The sequence below is a fragment of the Phocoena phocoena genome, chromosome 4 (assembly GCF_963924675.1).
Source record: "Phocoena phocoena chromosome 4, mPhoPho1.1, whole genome shotgun sequence".
Lineage (NCBI taxonomy): Eukaryota > Metazoa > Chordata > Mammalia > Artiodactyla > Phocoenidae > Phocoena > Phocoena phocoena.
In genome coordinates, this window is record NC_089222.1 from 100,130,196 (window position 1) to 100,149,366 (window position 19,171).

The following is a 19,171-nucleotide window of genomic DNA, read 5'->3' on the forward strand; positions in this document are numbered from 1 at the left end:
AGAAATAGAGACACAGACGTAGATAACCAATATATGGACACCAAGGGGGGATGGGGGGTGGGGTGGGATGAACTGGGAGATTGGGATTGACATATATACACTACTATATATAAAATAGATAACTAACAAGAACCTAATGTATAGCACAGGGAACTCTACTTAGTGCTCTGTGGTGACTTAAATGGGAAGGAAATCCAAAAAGGAGGGGATTATATATATAGTTATAGTTATATATGTGTATAACTGATTCACTTTGCTGTACAGCAGAAACTAACACAACACTGTAAAGCAACTATGCTCCTATAAAAAAAATTCCTTCAGTTAAAGAAAAAACAAAATAGCAACACCAAATTGAATTAGATATTTAGCCTACATTAGCTTTAAAAAACAATTATTTTAATGATTTGTGTAAATATTTGCCTCCAAAATCCTAAAAGTTTAAAATGCAAATTCTAGGACAAAAATTGAGTAAAAATCTCAAAAATTCCACTTCTTTGCTAATGTCACTACTATCACCCCATGACCACCCTCATTAGAATTTCGGATAAGTTGGCAGAAGTTTGCCAAGGCAAACACATCTGTTTGGCAACACAGTTTATAATTATCCTGAGTTTCTGTATCTAGCAGAAAATAACAGAACTGAGTCACTTGAATAATATTGGGTTGGCCAAAAAGTTCGTTCAGGTTTTTCGTACCATCTTATGAAAAACCCGAACGAACCTTTTGGCCAACCCAATACATTTCTTAAGTTTCGCTCTCAAAATTTGGGAATTGGTGAAAGCAGTACAATTTAGTTAAGGTACTGGGAATTATGACTGTGTGTGTTTTTAGAAGGCAGAAAATCTGCCAGAGGGATGTCAGAGTCTTTTCTAATTCTCTCCAGAAAAGGGCAGACTCATATACCATCAGCAGGCCTAAAGTCAGTTATGTTCAACAGGGCTTTGGGGCAGAGAGAAGGAGTAAAGTTCATAAGGATTCTGGGAAGCATGTGGAGTTTGAAAAATGATACTAATATACCTATACCTCATGAGTTTGTATAAGTCTAGTCAGAATCATTTTGGCTGGTAGGGTCACACAGAACACACAGCAGTGCAGGAAACTGGGTTCAAAAAGGACGAGAATATCTACCTTACACGTTATGTCTTACAACTTACTCTAAACGTATGATTTGTCCGTCAGCTTTCTGATGCTTGAAATTGCTTGACAAGGGGATGCCTTTTACTCCACCCCAACAAATAACACTTACATACAAGTATCCTCCTTGGAGACAATTTGAACCCTAGGAAGTGTGATTTAAACTCACACTAATCAGGCTGTTAAGGTCTTTCTTAAGTGTACCATAACAAGGTGAAGGCAGGGAAGGCGCTGGAAACCAGAGGAGGAAATGAGAGAGGCCCTGCACATAGAAAGGCTAAGGGTGGGGAGGGGTGGAAACTTGGAAACTAGCACACAATTGGGCTCAAGTCCAGCCTATCTGACCAGGCAAATGTTCAAGACAGCCTGTGCCTGCTTATCTTTTACTAACTTTATGGGTATTCTCAGAATTAGAGCAATAATGAAGGGGGTTCTTAAAGGAAAATGGGCCAGAGAGGTTCCTTTTCATTAATGAGGTTCACTTATCACCACCAGGCTCAGTCAAAACCCATCACAGGGCTTCCCTGGTGGCGCAGTGGTTGAGAGTCTGCCTGCCGATGCAGGGGACACGGGTTCGTGCCCCAGTCCGGGAAGATCCCACATGCCGCGGAGCGGCTAGGCCTGTGAGCCATGGCCGCTGAGCCTATGCGTCCGGAGCCTGTGCTCCGCCACGGGAGAGGCCACAACAGTGAGAGGCCCGCGTACAGCAAAAAAACAAAAACAAACAAAAAAACCCCACCACAGGCATCTAGAAAAGGCAAACAAAGCCTTCCTTGAGTGATAGTTCTTCTTCTGTTTTTTAAAAAATTAAGTTATAATTGACATATAATATTAAATCAGTTTTAGGTGTACAATGTAATGATTGTATATATGTTCCTATTGTAAAATGATCACTGCAATTAACTAGTTAACATCCATCACCACACATAGTTACAAATTTTTTTTCTTGTGATAAGAACTTTTAAGATCTACTCTTTTAGCAGCTTTCAAAAATACAGTATAGTATTGTTAACTATAGTCATCATGCTGTATCTTACATTCCCAGGACTTACTTTATAACTGAAAGTTTGTACCTTTTAACCCCCTTCATCAATTTTGCCCCCTCTCCCTCTCCCCTCACATCTCACTGTCTCACAACACTCTTTCTTCTTGATTCCTTCAGAGTATCTGGCAGTATCTCCTGCTCAGTCTGCCCTCTGTTCATTCATTCTATAAACATTCAGAGCCAACCACACGCTAGGCATTGTGGTAGGTGCTGGGGATACAAAGACCCTGCTCTCACGGAGCTCAGAGTCTGGTGGGGTAGACAGATGTGTTGTCTGTAGGACAAGTGTTAGGTAGGGTGAGCACAGGAGCCTAGAGGAGGAGAAGATGCTATCCAAGTCAGCCTGGGACGGTCAGGGATGGCATCAGTGGGAGGTGAAGCCAGATCCCAGTTCTGAAAGGCACAAAAGAGTTGCCCAGGTAGACAGAGGTGAGGCAGGAATGGGATTAGGAGTGACAAAGTGATTGTGGGCAGGTGCATAGGCCCAGGACCCAGGAGGCCGCAAGGATATCCCTGATAGGGCTGAGGCCCCAAACTGCCCTGTGGACCTTTCTTCTCTGAACACAGACACCGTCTGTCCTTCACCTCCTCCCTTACACCTTGAGGTATTCTTTTCAATGGTCTAGACCAGTCAAGGAGGGTTAATACCCAGCTGATGTTTCTTAATCCCTCGCCCACAGAGCTTCCAGACCCTCCCTCACCCTGTTGAGGGCTAAACCTCCTTAAGGTTCTTCAGCTCTGGTGTCTCCCCTGCCAAAAGACCTGCCAGGCTTCCAGGCTGGGTTTGGTCCCCTCTTGGTGCTCACTCAGCCCCCATGTTCCCTGCAGTGGGCTGCATTCTACACTGACAGTTCTTATCTTTTCTTTCCTTTGCCAACTCAGCCTCCCAGCAAGTTACACTACAGCTAAAAGCTCCCCCCAACGTAGTTCATTCACTTCTTAATCCAGGCCTTTAACACTAGAGAATCTGCTAGAGAGTCAAGCATGCCCACCCAGCTAACAATATGCTCTGTGTAAGAGCTGCTGGATGCTGTTGTGGATGATAAAATATACTGCCTTGAAAAACTGGTTTGACCCGCAGCCATGGAATGTCCATCACTGCATCTAGCCACCAAGAAAAAAACGTAGAAACCACCACCAGTGGCTTATGTAATTATCTACTACTAGAAATTAAAATCATCCTGGAGACTTAAGGGACGAATTAGCCTATGACAGTCCTTCCTACACTCTTATGTCCAGACAACATGGAACTGTGGCATGGTTACAGGAACAAAAAAAATCTACCAAACCTATGTTAGCTTCTTTCCTCATTTCTCTTAACGTGTGTGTGTGTGTGTGTGTGTGTGTGTGCATGTGTGCGCGCTGGGGGTGAGAAGAGGAAGGGGTGTGAATGTCCTGCCTAGCTTACCGGAGTTGCTGGAAGTACTAAACGTGAGAAACACTTGGCAGCACTCTACAACTGTAGGATCCGTATGTTTAAATCTCTTCTTCCTTGAGCAGCCAGACACACCAGTTCCTAAGTTTTATGCCGGTTTAGTAATAAAACACTTTGCTTTTCCTAGTTCCAAAATAATTAAGTGGGCACTGTAGAAGCAAGGCCTGGGAAGATTTTTATGATAGGACTGTGATATGGAGTTGATCCCAGAAAGTCTTTTCCTAGGATTTTCTTAGGAGTCCTTTAACTAGCTTTTCCGACTCCTTTAAAAAACTAGCCCATAGGTAAGGAGTTTCCCAGGCTCCGCCCCCACCAATCCTACAAGCTCTAGAAGCTCTAGAGGACTAGAACCGGGGACGAAGGGGCCTTCTACACATACAGGAGGCAGGGTTTGCAAGGCTGTTTAGAAATGTAAGTTGGGGCAGGGGTCTCTGGCCACATTTCTCCCTGGTTAGCCCTCAGCGCGTCCAGCCCTACTTTGTCTTCTCCCTGTGATTGCGTGAACCGCAGACCAGAGGTTGTACGTGACAAGACGGCCTCTTTTATCTCCGCCTTCGCTTCCACTGCCCTCTCCTACCCAGCACCCCAGTTCTCTACCCGTGGGCCCCGCCCTTCTGGGGACGGTGGATTCTTTTATCTCCCGGGCGCGCCCCTGCAGGCGGCGATAGGAGCCGGGACTACAGCTCCCGGCATTCTACGCCGGGGAGCCGACCCGGTAGTAGCTCTTTTCTGGTGAAGTTTCCCTGTGCCTGCGCCGCTCGCTGCTCGCCGCTCGGAACTGCCGGGGGCTCAGGGGCCTGTCTGCGGGAGGTGGGCACTGCCCAGGGTGACAGTGCGGGAGCATGGCCATGCACCTGGGCAAGCTGAGCGCGGGCTCCTGCTGGCTCGCGGCGCGGGGCGGCTGCGGGGAACTGCGCTCTTGGTCCCTGCGCTGCGCGGCCGGACGCTTCTGCCGTCCCCCTGGCACCGCTTGCTCCGAGCAGAGCCGCGGGCTGGGGTACGGCCCTACTGCGGGAGGCGGCCCCCGGCTGAGGACCGGGCTGGCCGCGGGGCTGGCCGCGGGGCTGGCCGGGCTGGCCGCCGCCGCCTTCGGGCACGTGGAGCGGGCGGAGATGGTGAGCAAGAGCTCGGGGGCACCGAGCCCCTCGCCGGGGAGGCCGGAGGAGGAGGACGACGAGCTGGCCCGCCGCTGCAGCTGCTTCATGGCCTCGCCTGTGACCGACCTGCACGAGCTGCGGAGGAGACCGGGCGACATGAAGACCAAAATGGAGCTGCTGATCCTGGAGACCCAGGCCCAGGTGTGCCAGGCGCTGGCACAGGTGGACGGGGGCGCCCGCTTCTCTGTGGACCGGTGGGAGAGGAAGGAAGGTGAGGAGGTCGGCCCCTAGCGGGAGGTGGAGATGGGGAAGAGAGGTCGGGCTTTAGTTTGCAGGCAGAAAATGACTCAATAGGGGATGGGAGTAAGGAGAGGGGTACCCACACAGCGGCTGCTAGGTTAAAAGGGATACCTTTAAAACGATTGACACTGACAGGGTCATCAGCCCTCAGCTTGCAGGTGTGGACCCAGATCTGCTGTCACTCTAGTACTGGACATTTAAAAAATCTTTGCAATTTTATATGGCATTTTTCATACAAGTCTTAAGGTCAGTTTTAGCCAACAGGCTTGGATGTCCAAGGTTGTAACTGAGCATAGATTTTCTCCACATTTCCTCTGCTTCTCTGGGTGCGTTTACCCTTTCTTTTCCTTTGGAGATGGAAAAAGAAAGTCATCTCCTCTTTACTAAGGGTCAACCAGTCTCCTCCAGCTGAGGGAGTTATTGTGTCATTGTGTCTTTTCCCCAGGTTGCGCAAGAAATATTTGACCTGGCTTGTCAGTAGTTCTGCCAAATGCACCCATCAGATTTCGTGCCAGGAAAATCTTTATTTCCACTGGTAAAATACTTAAGTATTATAACCTAGTTCTTATAGTGTCCTACATTCATCACCATGTTATTGCCTATACAGTGAAACCTTACATCTTGGTCATAAACTTAAAGGATTTCTGATTCTTCTTACCTGGGACTACTGCAGCAACTTCTCATCAGCTGATTTGGGGCTGTGATACTGCCACATTTATTTTAAATGAAGTTAAATCTGGTTTTCATAGTGTTTTCCATCTTGTAATTTTTTTTAATTAATTTATCTTTGGCTGTGTTGGGTCTTGGTTGCTGCGCGCAGGTTTTCTCTAGTTGTGGTGAACGGGAGCTACTCTTTGTTGTGGCATGTGGGCTTCTCATTGGGGTGGCTTGTTGCGGAGCACAGGCTCTAGGCGCGTGGGCTTCGGTAGTTGTGGCACGTGGGCTCAGTAGTTGTGGCTCACAGGCTCTAGAGCGCAGGCTCAGTAGTTGTGGTGTACGGGCTTAGTTGTTAGTTGCTCCGCAGCATGTGGGATCTTCCAGGACCAGGGCTCGAACCCGTGTCCCCTGCATTGGCAGGCAGATTCTTAACCACTGCCACCAGGGAAGTCCTCCATCTTCTAATTTTTTAAGTGAAGACTGTTGAATCAGGACACAACCTGGACTAGCTGTGTGACCCTCAGTAGTTACTTTTTGTGCCTCTGTTTCCTCATCTATGAAATGAAATTATAAATAACATATGAATGTATTATAAGGATAAAATAAGGTGTATATATATGAAGTGCTGCAAATATTGTTTGATGCTTAGAAAGCACTGAGACAAATTGTTTGGGCCACTTACTAGTTGTGTGTTTTTGGAGAAAGTATTTTGCCTTTCTGGGCCTCAGTTTTCTCATTTGAAATATATAAGGGTCGTACTGGATCATCTCATGTCCCATCCAGCTCTAAAAATTTTTAGAAATAAAACGAGCCAAACATGAAGCTTCATGAAACAATTAACTCTTGTGGTACCTCTAGTGTCTTCAAAAAACAAACCAGCTACTAGTAGTAAAGCTCATATACCTAAATGTTAATGTGTCTCACTCAGTTCAAGCTTCCGAATTCCTTAAGCATTTCAGTATCTGTTTTTTAATTACCTGTAAACAAAATTAAAAGGCAAACAGCACACTGAGAAAAAACAATTGAAACAATATGGAGCTCTTAAATTTGGCAATACTGGAACACTCTTTGAATGTACTTATTCCTGTTTTTAATCTTAGCTTTCTCTCATGTATCACAACCAACAGCTCCCATTCTGAACAGTCTTATTTGAAGGGAAACTATTCCAGTGATTCATTTTAGATGATGACATAAGGATGTAGAAGAGTATTCGGTTGGGTGGTGTGGGGAGAGAAAATATTCACCCATGATCAGTAGCAAATGTCATAAAGTTAAGCTGGTTATCTAATTTTATTGTACTTAAAAATTATAAATATGCTGATATTATGGAAGATTTGGAAAATAGAGGAGGAAAATAACTCCTAATCCCACCACCTTCGTGCAGCAGTTGTTTTTAACTTCGCATATACCCTTACATTCTCTCCTCATTTTACATTTCCATAAACAGGAGGTGGTGGCATCAGCTGTGTACTTCAAGATGGGCATGTTTTTGAAAAGGCCGGGGTGAGCATTTCTGTCGTTCATGGAAATCTTTCTGAGGAAGCAGCAAAACAGATGAGAAGCAGAGGAAAAAAGCTAAAGACGAAAGATGGTAAATCAGACAATCTCCTTTAATAGTCCCTGTAAACCTTTTCTCCCGGCAAGTTTTATTTATAAAGTACATATTGCTTCTGTAAAATTCCATCTGGGCGCCTGTGCCAGCTGAGCATGTTCACAATTACTTTTTTTTTTTAACATCTTTATTGGAGTATCATTGCTTTACAATGGTGTGTTCATTTCTGCTTTATAACAAAGTGAACCAGCTATACATATACATATATCCCCATATCTCCTCCCTCTTGCGTCTCCCTCCCACCCTCCCTATCCCACCCCTCTAGGTGGTCACAAAGCACCGAGCTGATCTCCCTGGGCTATGCGGCTGCTCCCCACTAGCTATCGATTTTACATTTGGTAGTGTATACGTGTCCATAGTTATGAAGAACCTAGGGGCAGGACAGGAATAAAGACACAGACATAGAGAACGGACTTGAAGACACAGTTACTTTTTGTTTTTTGCGGTGCGCGGGCCTCTCACTGCTGTGGCCTCTCCCGTTGCGGAGCACAGGCTCCAGACGCGCAGGCTCAGCGGCCATGGCTCACGGACCCAGCCGCTCCGCGGCATGTGGGATCTTCCCGGACCGGGGCACGGACCCGTGTCCCCTGCATCGGCAGGCGGACTCTCAACCACTGCGCCACCAGGGAAGCCTGACACAGTTACTTTTTAAAAATTATATTTTAAGAGACAAATTGGAAATCAACCTTTGAAAATTGATTCAGAAACCATGTTGGAGTTAATTTGTATCAGGCCGGTGATCGAGTGCAGCTCACCGCATGTTTTACTTTCCAGGTAAATTGCCGTTTTGTGCTATGGGTGTGAGCTCTGTTATCCACCCCAAGAATCCTCATGCTCCCACCATCCATTTCAACTACAGATACTTCGAAGTAGAAGAAGCCGACGGTAAGGGCTCTGGAGGTGTGGAAAGTACTTTTGTGCAAAATGAGTATTTTAAAACACGTCAGGGGGCATAACATCTAAAATCAAGACAAAATAAATGCCATCTTAACTAGGTTTTTTGGGAAACGTGTGAAAGCTTATTCCTTGGCAGGCGCAATAGATTATTTATTAGATATGGAAAAGTGAAAGTGGTATTGGCTGGTCTCTGGCATCCCCATTTTCCTCCAACACACAAGGAATGATTTAATGAACCCGAACTTAAAGTGCACACAGGGTTCTTTGCAAATATAACTTTATTACATCCAAAGGAAAACCTCACGTGCAGTGTTAAGTTGCCATTGAGAACTTGCTTTTGGAAATTATTTTCCACGTGTGTAGCTCTGCCAGGCACTAGTGCGTTGTCAGCGGGTTTAAGATGGGGTGCAGTTGATCGTGCTTCATTATGTAAATATCGTTCCAGTCCGTGTTTGCCATTAGCTAGGCCAGCTGTTACCCTGTCAGAGCACCTGTGCAGTGCACGCCACTCCTTTTGGTGTCTCCGCAGGTGACGGCATTTAAAGCAACGTATTTAACTTTTCCTTTTGAGTAGTGTGCTACATCTCAAAGTCCACATCAGAATCACGTGTCTCGACTTGGTAGGTAACAAGCAGTGGTGGTTTGGTGGTGGATGTGACCTTACCCCAACATACTTGAACCAAGAGGATGCAGTGCATTTTCACAGGACTCTAAAGAAGGCTTGTGACCAGCATGGTCCAGATCTCTACCCCAAATTCAAAAAATGGTAGGTAAAGTTATTGAACTTTTCATGACCGCTAAGTATTTTCCATTCCTTCTGTAGATCCTGAAGGCACTACTGTGTCACTAAGTATCTTTTTCAGCTTATGAAGGTTGAACTGTTTCTTTCCTCCCTCCCTCCCTTCCTTTCACCAGAAGTGAGATACGAGTTTTAAGTGGTTTTAATACATTATTTTCTTAGGAATATTTGAATGTCTGTGATAAAAATTGGGCAGCAACATCATTTTTGATACCAGATGTTTTAGGATATAAACTTGAAGGTGATATATGCCTGAGAATCAGAGACTTTTTAATCCTAAAGTGGGATATTAAATTCTCATCCCACACGAGGATTATCTCGTTGCCATGAAAATGTGTTAGGGCATGGGAAGGGTCGGAGAACTATTAGGAGAGGTGCAAATGTACCGGAGATTTTGGACAAGGAGAAAGTAGGATTGGAAACTTTGTGAAAGGAACTCTAATGGTAAAGAAAAAAGTTGTGAGGAGACCCAGGATATTTGGTAGATGTGGAATGGAGTCTGTGCATAAGTTGTTTGGAATAATAATGTACTCAACACTGCTTAGAGCTAATTGCCATTCTAGGAAAAGGAGGAACAGAAAGGGTTTTTGGGTTTTTTTTTTTTTTTGCTTTGCTTTCAGTGCTAATATTTGTGGAATCTTGATGTTATTTATCTAAGAATATGGAGTTCAACTTTAAAATCCTCAGAAATTATAAAACATTTAAATAACCTCTCTTTGATTTGACATTACCACGAAACACTGGACAGCTGTGGACACACAGATGTAGGATGAAGGGTTGTTTTTCTCTTACAAATCAGCTTCCTTTCAGGAGGAGGATTGGTGGGGTACATATTCTGTCTCTCTCTTTTTTTTTGGTTTCCTTTTATTGCTGTTACTGAAGAACTTTATCTGAGTAGTATTAATAAAATATCTAGGATGCGGGCTAGCCAAAAAGTTTTAGTATACATATTTAGTAAATCTCTTCATTTCATAATATCATGAAAAGAGATTTGGAAATAACATGATTTAGTTAAAGCTGGCTTTACAGCCTTGCTCGGGATATACTTTAATTCTGTTAATAAAATGTACCTGTGAAGAAAAGCCAGGAAGTAACAGTCAAGGTGAATTATACCAACACATCAGTTCTAGGGATTTGCATCTGCTGCCTTTTTTTAACTTTAAGCCATTAAGGCTATTTTTAAGATAACCTTTTCAATAGTTTTTAGTTTTTGTTTGTACAGGTCTTCTATTTAGGAACCCTCATTATACAGAGATAATGAAAACTATTTCCAGGATGTAAACTATACTGCAAATTTAGCAATTAGGAAAGACTTAGGAAATCTGCTCTAGTAGGCACAGGTGGGGAAAGACTCAAGAACAAATTGATAGTTTCATGCGCTGGTTCACAAGGGCAACCTTTAATGTTCTGAAGACTCTTATTCTCTGACCATTTCCTTCCACCAACCCTCCCCGAGTTATGCATGCTATAGAGTCATCACATTTTATTGCCGAAAGAGACCTTAGAGATAATTTACTCTGCCTTCCTTTGGTGAATAAGAACTGATTCAGACAGCTTAGGGGTTAGCACTCCATCAAGGACCTGGTTTGTGTCATTGTTGGTAGAGGATTCCTGCCTGCTGCAAAAGTAGCAGTGCTTCTGAGGGCAGCAGCACCACTTGTTTTAAGAGATACAGTGCTTTAAAAAAAAGAAGGAAATACAGTATTAATAGTGGACTCTGTTTCTTTTCAGTAAAGGTCTTAGAGTGCCACATCTTCAGATAGACATGTATTAGCTTGCCTGTTGCTTTGTAGGTAAAAGTGTAAGCATTTTCTTCGTTGTTGATAACTGCAGGAAATCTGTCTAAAACTCTAGTTTCATTTTCAGACATGGACAAAAAGTAAGGGCGCTGTGCTGGCATTAGTCAGGGATGGTGCTCTAAGCTGAAATGCTCACACTGATTTTCATGTCTGTCTGTTTTTTCCTCTTTGGTCCCTGATTTGGCCTTACTGTATTTTCCAGGTGTGACGATTACTTTTTTATAGCCCATCGTGGGGAGCGGAGGGGCATCGGGGGTATCTTTTTTGATGACCTTGACTCTCCATCCAAGGAGGAGGTCTTTTGCTTTGTGCAGAGCTGTGCCCAGGCTGTCATTCCTTCTTATATCCCCCTTGTGAAAAAGCACTGTGATGACTCCTTCACCCCCCGGGAGAAGTTGTGGCAGCAGCTCCGGAGAGGACGGTGAGTGAGTGACCGGAGAATGAACCGTCTCATTGCGTAACTCTGGGGTGGGTAGGAGGTCGGGAAGTGCGGCAGCCGTAATAAGAGTGGATGATATGTTGTCTTGGGCAGATACTTTGTCAGAGTTTTGTTAATACTCACCCTAATTTCTTTTCATAACTAGATAAATATCAAGTGAATTAAGAAACATTGTATAAAATAGTATTATAAGAAGAGCAAGGTTTGTTTAACTTGTGTGTACATTAGAGAACCATATTAGGCCTATAGTAAGAACTTGTTGAATTTATTTCTGCTGATTTCTCATAGTTTCTTCTAGCAATACCTTCCAGCCTTACGCCAAGATAGGGGAATCATTTAATGTTCTTGCTGCTTTGTAAACACACATTTTTTTCATTTATCTTTAGGTTTTCATGGAAGGTGTTATGAAAATAATCACTTCAGAAATTATTTACACTTAATGATAGTATTTATTAATTATGGAGATGTTAATATGTGCTGGCTAATATGTTAGGCAGTTTGCATCTAAATTTCTTCACAAAGCTGTGAGATTGGTGTCATTATCATCATTTTACAGATGACAAAACTTGGCAAAGTAAGTCCCTTGCCCAAGTTTACACAGCTAGTAAATAAAAGATCCCAGGTGTGGAACCAGGTCCTCGTGCCTTCAAAACTTGCAGACTTTCTTAGATGTGAATGAAGTTAAGTAGGTCTTATTTCTGACTGTGATGCTCACCTTAGCCACCCTGCATTGTGCAGGCAGCTTGGTGAGCTCAGTTGGGTGACCCGCGTGAGGTCATCTTCAGCGGGGGTGTGATTGTGAATCAGCTCCAAATTTTTCAGTCTTCCCTCTCACAGCGGTTTCTCATTACCGTCTTAATTGCACGTGTACTACTGGTCCATGGCTATAAAACGGATTTTCTCATTTATGTTAATTTTGTCTCAGGCATATGAAACTTTGGGTACTTAAGGAGGTAAAGCTAAAAGGTCAACTTAGATAATGTTCAAAGTCTCAAGGTAAATGTTTGTTGTTTATTCTTTCTTAGGACTACCTCTGCTTGCTTGCTCCCTGTTTATAAACTTGGGAAAATGAGAATTGATTAAGTGTTCTTGTTAGACAGTTCTTTAACAGTGCATCTGTTTTGGGACTTTTTTTTTTTTTTTTTTGGTCCCATGATTTCCCAGATACACCTTTACTACTCCTTCCCTTCACTTGAGTTGATTAGGTGCCTCCTATGGCTAGGGACCATGCTGGGAAAAGCTCACAGTTTAGTGGGGAAGACCATCCTAAGAGGATAATTTAAAACTCTGTGGAAACAACAACAGCAAACTCCAATAAAAAACAAACAAGAAACTAAAAAAAGAAAAACTCTGTGGAAAGAAAGTGCAATGTTCTGGTTTTGCGTAAGATTTCTTACGCAAAGCTGGCAGGTTTCATGAATACTAATGAGGTGTGAAGCCTTGAAAACTTCTTGGACATAGGAGTGATGTTTTATTTTGTTTGTTTTGTTTTTTATTATTAATTGACAACATATTTTGAAAGTTCCATTTGTGTGTATCATTTCATGTCCGTGTGTTTTGAATTAGGCAGAAGCGTGGGGTATTAGGTTGATTTTCTGTGATGTGGTGGGTGACTGTACTTTCAAAGAGAGGCTCCTTCTACCACCCATATCTCTGGGCCTTAAAATGGCAGAAATCTCTGGGGCTTAAGATAACCCCAGCTCCTGGCTGCGGTTATGAGCCCTGTCTTCACTTTCTTACGCGGCATTCATAACCCATTATCTGTGTTACTCTTCCCCACTCCCTCGCATCCCCTTCTGTATGACTTTCCCCTGCAGTGGTTAAGCTGCTTCTCTTTTGACTTTGCAGCCTCTTACTTGGCTGTCTCATTGAGTTTCTTGTCCTCAGTTACTACTATTCTCTCCCCAGACCTTGAACCTCCAGTCTTAGTCTCCTTTTTTGTTTTGCTGTATTTTGGGAAAGGGAGACAGGATACAGTGTAGGTATCAGTTAAATTGAAGGGAGTGGTTAAGGTTCATAGTTTGTAGGTACCTCGGAGAGGATGAATGTATGGAAAGGATCAGAAAGATCAGATCTAAGCAAAACCTGGTGAGAGTCAGGCTGATATACAGAAAGGAGCATTGTTCGCTCAGAACAGAAAAGCAGCACAGGGATCCTATAGAGGCTCATTTGGGAGCTCCTTACAAGGGTCTTTGAACAAGACATCTGTACAGACAGAGAGTCACAGCCATCCCTTAAATATCATGTTTCAGGAGGGTAACATCAGGGGTGAAAAAGGGAGCTGAGAGACTGGAGTTCTTTTCCATGGTCTTAGGAAGAAGTTAAGAAGATCCATTTAAATTATCTTTTGAAACAGACATAAGAAGGTATTAGTTATTAGTGCACAGAACTCAATCAGTGATAAATAAATGGTGAGGACTAGAAAGGGATCCATGAATGTAATTTATTTAAATTTTCTCAGAGCCTTTGGCAAGTTTCCACAGTGAAGGTTGCTTTCTAAAAATTGAAGGACTGTGGGAATCTAGAGAATATTTTTCCCTAGTTGTGATTAAATACAGTAACCCATGCATAAACGGTAATACCTGAGGGAAGTTTAGACCAAGAGAGTAGTTTTTGAGTGAGTTGAGAAATGATACGAAGGGGGACTATTGAAATTTTCAGATTTATGGATCATTCTCAATTCTTTTGGGTAGTAGAAATTATCTTTTGAAATTGGAGAGAGGAGACCCTTTTACAAAGGATCTCATGATGTTAAAGGCAATCACGGATTTTTAAGCTAGATGGAGTTTAGATATGACTCTGTGGCAGTTCATGGAAAGCTAATATCCTGAACCAGGTTTTAGTTGATGCTAAGGACTGAGCACTGCAACTCAATCACTACCTTCTATTATGACTTTGTCATTAATTTGCAGGAAGACTGCTTATTAATGCTGTTAACTATTTTAAGAAAAGGAAATATCTAGAATATATTAGTAATTATTAATAGATTTCTGTAATCTTTTCTTGGCTTTTCAATTACAAGAGCCTTACACTGTCTTAGTTTGTGTGAGTTATTAGCAGTGAAATGAAGTCTTTGACTGTAAAGCATCTCAGACTCTAGGCGAGGGCCAGAAAGAGCTGTTTTATCCTGGTAAATGGTGCCATTTGCTTTTCTTAATTGTTTTTGTGCCTTCAAGTTCTAAGCTTTGTGTTTCTGTTTATTTATTGGAAAACATAACCTTATTGTTTTGTAACTGCTCTATGTTGGGGCTGAATCTATATCCTGTTGTTTGTTGGATAGAATAGCCTTTTCTTTATGCCTTTCCAGATGGCGAAAACTCAACTGACGAGACTTGGTGTTTTCTCTGCCAGTTCCAGCTGATGGGGTGGGAGGTGGTGGGAAGGTGCCCCCACTTTAAGTATTTGTTATGGACTAATCTTAAGAAAGGGTTTACTCAGCCAACCCTTAATCTTATTTGATGTCTGTATGTCAGGTATGTAGAATTTAACCTGCTGTATGATCGGGGTACAAAGTTTGGCCTCTTCACTCCAGGATCCAGGATCGAAAGCATCTTGATGTCTTTACCTCTCACCGCTCGGTAAGAATAACTCATAAGAATAATAGTTATTCCCTAACCCCACAATCCTCTAATCCCCACAAAACATGGACATTGACACCACAAATGTCTTTCCTGAAGACTTCATTGGTTTTGACCTTGCTGCCTGTATAAGAAAATCACAGGCAAATCACAGGAAAATCAAAAAAATTTTTTTAAGGGGTGGCAGGATAAATGATATAGCTTTATATGTGAGAGCAGGGAAAGGATAGAGGGAGTGAGAAGACAGGGTGGATGATGGTGTCTGGGGAGCTAGATTGACTGTTCCTACTTGGTAATTTTCTAGGAAGAGCTATGAGCAAAGCAGATTTATGTGAACATAACAGCTCTTTAATTTTACTGGAAATGATTGCACTTGTGGGGAAAGGTCTTATTCTCCACTATGAAGTATTAAGCTTGTATGAAAGTATGCAGGATTATTTCAGATGCTTTACGTGCTGCCATGGTGTGCTTCCATAAAGGTTAATTGAATCTCTGTGGGGAATTTTAAAATCTATTGATGTTGGTGCTGTTAGGTTAATAAAGATCTACAGTTGACTTTTTTTGGCTTTGAGGAAGTGAGAATGGTGTGTATCCAGACTGAAACAGAAAAGATCAGAAAAAATATGACCATTGCTTATTTTAGAAGAGCTAGAATCTTCTTTTCTCCATGAGTTTAAATATCCAAATAAGAATGGACTGGCTGGCATGGAAGGTCTGCCTTGCGTCATTCTGCTGTGCAGATCTAGCCTTGTGAGATCAGTACCCTCTACCATTGTCACTACATTCAGAATGGCATTGGCTCTGTCCTTGTTTAGCTGTTGCTCGTGGGATCTCATGTCCTTGGCTGGATTCTCATGCACATCACTGTTAGGTGTTCTTGCCACCCTAGAGGCAAGATGTGATTAAAAAGTAGACATGAGATCTTAAGGCCTCGGGTAGTCTACCTGATCTCTGCTGGCCTCTAATTATAACGCACATTCCAAACTGCAGGTAAGGGCAGATTATAAATCAGTCCCCTGCTCAACTGAACAACATTTATGCAACAGGTTATTTTTAGCTTCTTAAAGTCTGCACCAGGGGTCTGCAAACTTAAGGCTTCAGGACAAATCTAGGTCCACTTGTGTTTATGTACAGCCCTTAAGCTAAGAATGGAATTTACATTTTTAAAGGATTATTAAAAACAAACAAAAAAGGAATAGGCAAGAGACTGCAAAAGGTATGTGGCCCCAAGAGCCTAAGGTATTTATTATGTGGCCCTTTACAGGAAGAGTTTGCAGCCTCTCTGATCTAAACCAGTGTTTGCCAGATTTCATGCTACAGTTTGACCATTTTGACCATATTTGTAGATTTATATATAATCTGAGGTGTTATTTACTTAAATTTTATACTCTTAGTTTTTCAGAGAGAAAATTAAAGGCAAACCAACATTTCTGTCATAAATAGAAAATAACACATGAAAAAAAATGCCAAAGTACTAAGCTAAAAGTTTGCCCATGGATCACCTGAGGTTCTATACTTTATGAAACCCTGGTTTATAGTAAAAGTATGTTTTGGCTCTGGAATATTAATATTAGCTAGAGTGTGCTCAGGAATTATTAAGAAACTTTATTTCTTTAGCAGCAAATATTTTTTTAAAAGCCTAGTGGAGACAAAGAGGTATAAGTCTTTTTATTACTCTTAGAATTTTATTTTTCATTTATTTTAGATAAAGAGCTATGTATGTTGTTTGTTTATTTTTTATTGTTGTTACGTTTTTTGCTTCTGTTTTGAACCTGCATAGATGGGAGTACATGCATTCACCCTCAGAGAACTCCAAAGAAGCTGAAATTCTGGACGTTTTGCGCCATCCAAGGGACTGGGTGCATTGATGCAGGCAGAGCAGTCTTCGTAGGGTCTGGGGGACACACAATGGGCCCCCTACTCCACTGGCTGACACCACCGCCACTGTGTGGCACTTAGTTACCTGTGTCTCAGAGCTCCAGTCTTCTCCGCCCTGGAGTCCGCCTCCTTTCCTGGTGAAATGTGTTTTAAGCACCACAGGCTTCCGCTGGATGCTGTCAGTGGTGGGTGGTGAGGTGGCAGCTTGTCAGAGTCAACTGGTTGATGTAAAACTTGTTTATACTTTTAGAATCATTTTATATGACTAGTTTACAAACAGTGACAATTTCCAAGAATTGGTTTAGGGGATCTAAATATTAGAATTAGTATCAGGAAACTTCTCGTGTTATTTTTTTGTTTCATATATTTTTTAAAGGTTTAGTTTCAGCCACAAAAATCTGTTGTGGGACAAATTTTATTTTCATTAATTCAATGAGATTGAGACTAGTAATTTTAGAAAGCAACTGGAAATGAAAGTAAAAATTTTACTTTGTCATTACTGAAGTTGCTTTGATCATAATCTTTATATAATCTTTCTCTAGAGATCATAATATTGTAAAATATTCACTTTTGTAATGATAGATATTTAGGAATACTTGAAATTTTCTTAGTCTCTGCATGTGTTACAATTCAGTGATTACCTGTAGTTAACTCTAAAGTGACATCACTGTTATTTAAACAAGGGATATCTAAGTTGTAATTTTGATTTTTGTAGAACTATAATTTGTTGATGCTGAGATTCTTTGCACTTTTGAATGTGAAAGCTTATCCCCTTTGATTCTGATACCTAAAAAATTCTGTTCCAGACATTTCTGTATGGAGGTTTAGACTAAGAACAGTCCTGGGGATGTTGTGAATTTAGGAAATGAGAAACATTTTCCTTCTCTAATTAAAGCAGACATAACTAGTGTAAGAAGCATGTAGGCATTTTATAAATGTATTTCCTTGAATATGGCCTAATTGAAATAGTCCTCTTTTTAAATTAGAGATTCTGCAACTTTTACCTTTGCTCTTAAGAGAAAATCACAACAGAGTTCTCAAGATTTCTGTGTTCATATAATAATGTGAATATTTTATTCATAATATATTGAAGTTTGTAAGGAATGTTATCTTCCTACATATTATTAAGCATTATCTTGGAATATGTTGAATGTATGATCATGTGTGACTCTGTAGAGCTGGAAAATGTATGAATTCTTCAACTCTTACAACAGGTGTGCTGATAAATTTTATTACGAAATATGACTAAGAAATGTTTGTATTTTTCATTTTTTCCAGGGTAATTGACATAGGGAAGATAACTATTTCTTAGTACTAAAACCATAGTTCCTCATTCCTAGGTATTTTACCCAAGAAAAATATAAATTTTGCAGTTGAATTTTCATAGCAGCTTTATTCTCAGTAGCCAAAATTTAGAAATAACACAGCTGCCCATCAGCAGGTGAATGGATAAACAAGTTATTATATATCCATATGTTAAAATACTACTCAACAATGAAAAGGAACATCAATTGATAAAGGCAAGAACATGGGTGAATATCAGAAAGTCATTATGCCAAGTGAAAGAAGCCAGACACAGAAGAGCACTAGCCCCAGAGGTTATGTAGTGTCACGTCCTTCACATTCCGTTGGTTACAAGTGAGTTGCTACGAACAGCTCCCGATTCACCGGGGAGGGAATGAGACCCCAGCTCTCAATGGGAGGAGTGTCAGAGATTTTTGATCATCTTCAAAATCACCACATAGCCTTTCACACCCAAAACCCAAAATAGATTTGGCATTCCCTCCCTTATTGCCCTAATCAAATCCTGTTGAGTCCACCTTTGAAATGTTTCTTATTTCCTGCCTCTGTCCCCTGCCATGACTCTACTTTGGTCCCACATTCCCTCTCACCTGAATATTTGCCATACCCTACCTGCCTCTGGTCACTCTGACCTCCATTCTCTCCCTTCAGCATTACTTCACCGAACAGGAAGCAACCTAAGCGTCCATCGACAGATGAATGGATAAAGAAGATGTGGCACATATATACAATGGAATATTACTCAGCCATAAGAAAAAAACGAAATTGAGTTATTTGTAGTGAGGTGGATGGACCTAGAGTCTGTCATACAGAGTGAAGTAAGTCAGAAAGAGAAAAACAAATACCATATGGGAACACATATATATGGAATCTAAAAAAAAAAAAAAGGTTCTGAAGAACCTAGGGGCAGGACAGGAATAAAGACGCAGACTTAGAGAATGGACTTGAGGACACGGGGAGGGGGAAGGGTAAGCTGGGATGAAGTGAGAGAGTGGCACGGACATACATACACTACCAAATGTAAAATAGATAGCTAGTGGGAAGCAGCTGCATAGCACAGGGAGATCAGCTCGGTGCTTTGTGTCCACCTAGAGGGGTGGGATAGGGAGGGTGGGAGGGAGGCTCAAGAGGGAGGAGATATGGGAATATACGTATAACTAATTCACTTTGTTATAAAGCAGAAACTAACACACCATTGT

General features: G+C 41.9%; 1 protein-coding gene across 1 annotated transcript; it reads left to right on the forward strand.

Annotated features, from left to right (window-relative positions):
* Positions 1-4,325: 4,325 nt before the first annotated feature.
* On the forward strand, positions 4,326-17,913 carry CPOX (coproporphyrinogen oxidase). The gene is made up of 7 exons (XM_065876409.1): positions 4,326-4,982; positions 7,116-7,259; positions 8,055-8,165; positions 8,802-8,943; positions 10,978-11,196; positions 14,688-14,792; positions 16,573-17,913. Exons 1-7 carry the CDS (start codon positions 4,457-4,459, stop codon positions 16,658-16,660), a joined length of 1,335 nt encoding a protein of 444 aa, XP_065732481.1. The 5' UTR covers positions 4,326-4,456; the 3' UTR covers positions 16,661-17,913.
* The last annotated feature ends 1,258 nt before the right edge of the window (positions 17,914-19,171 follow it).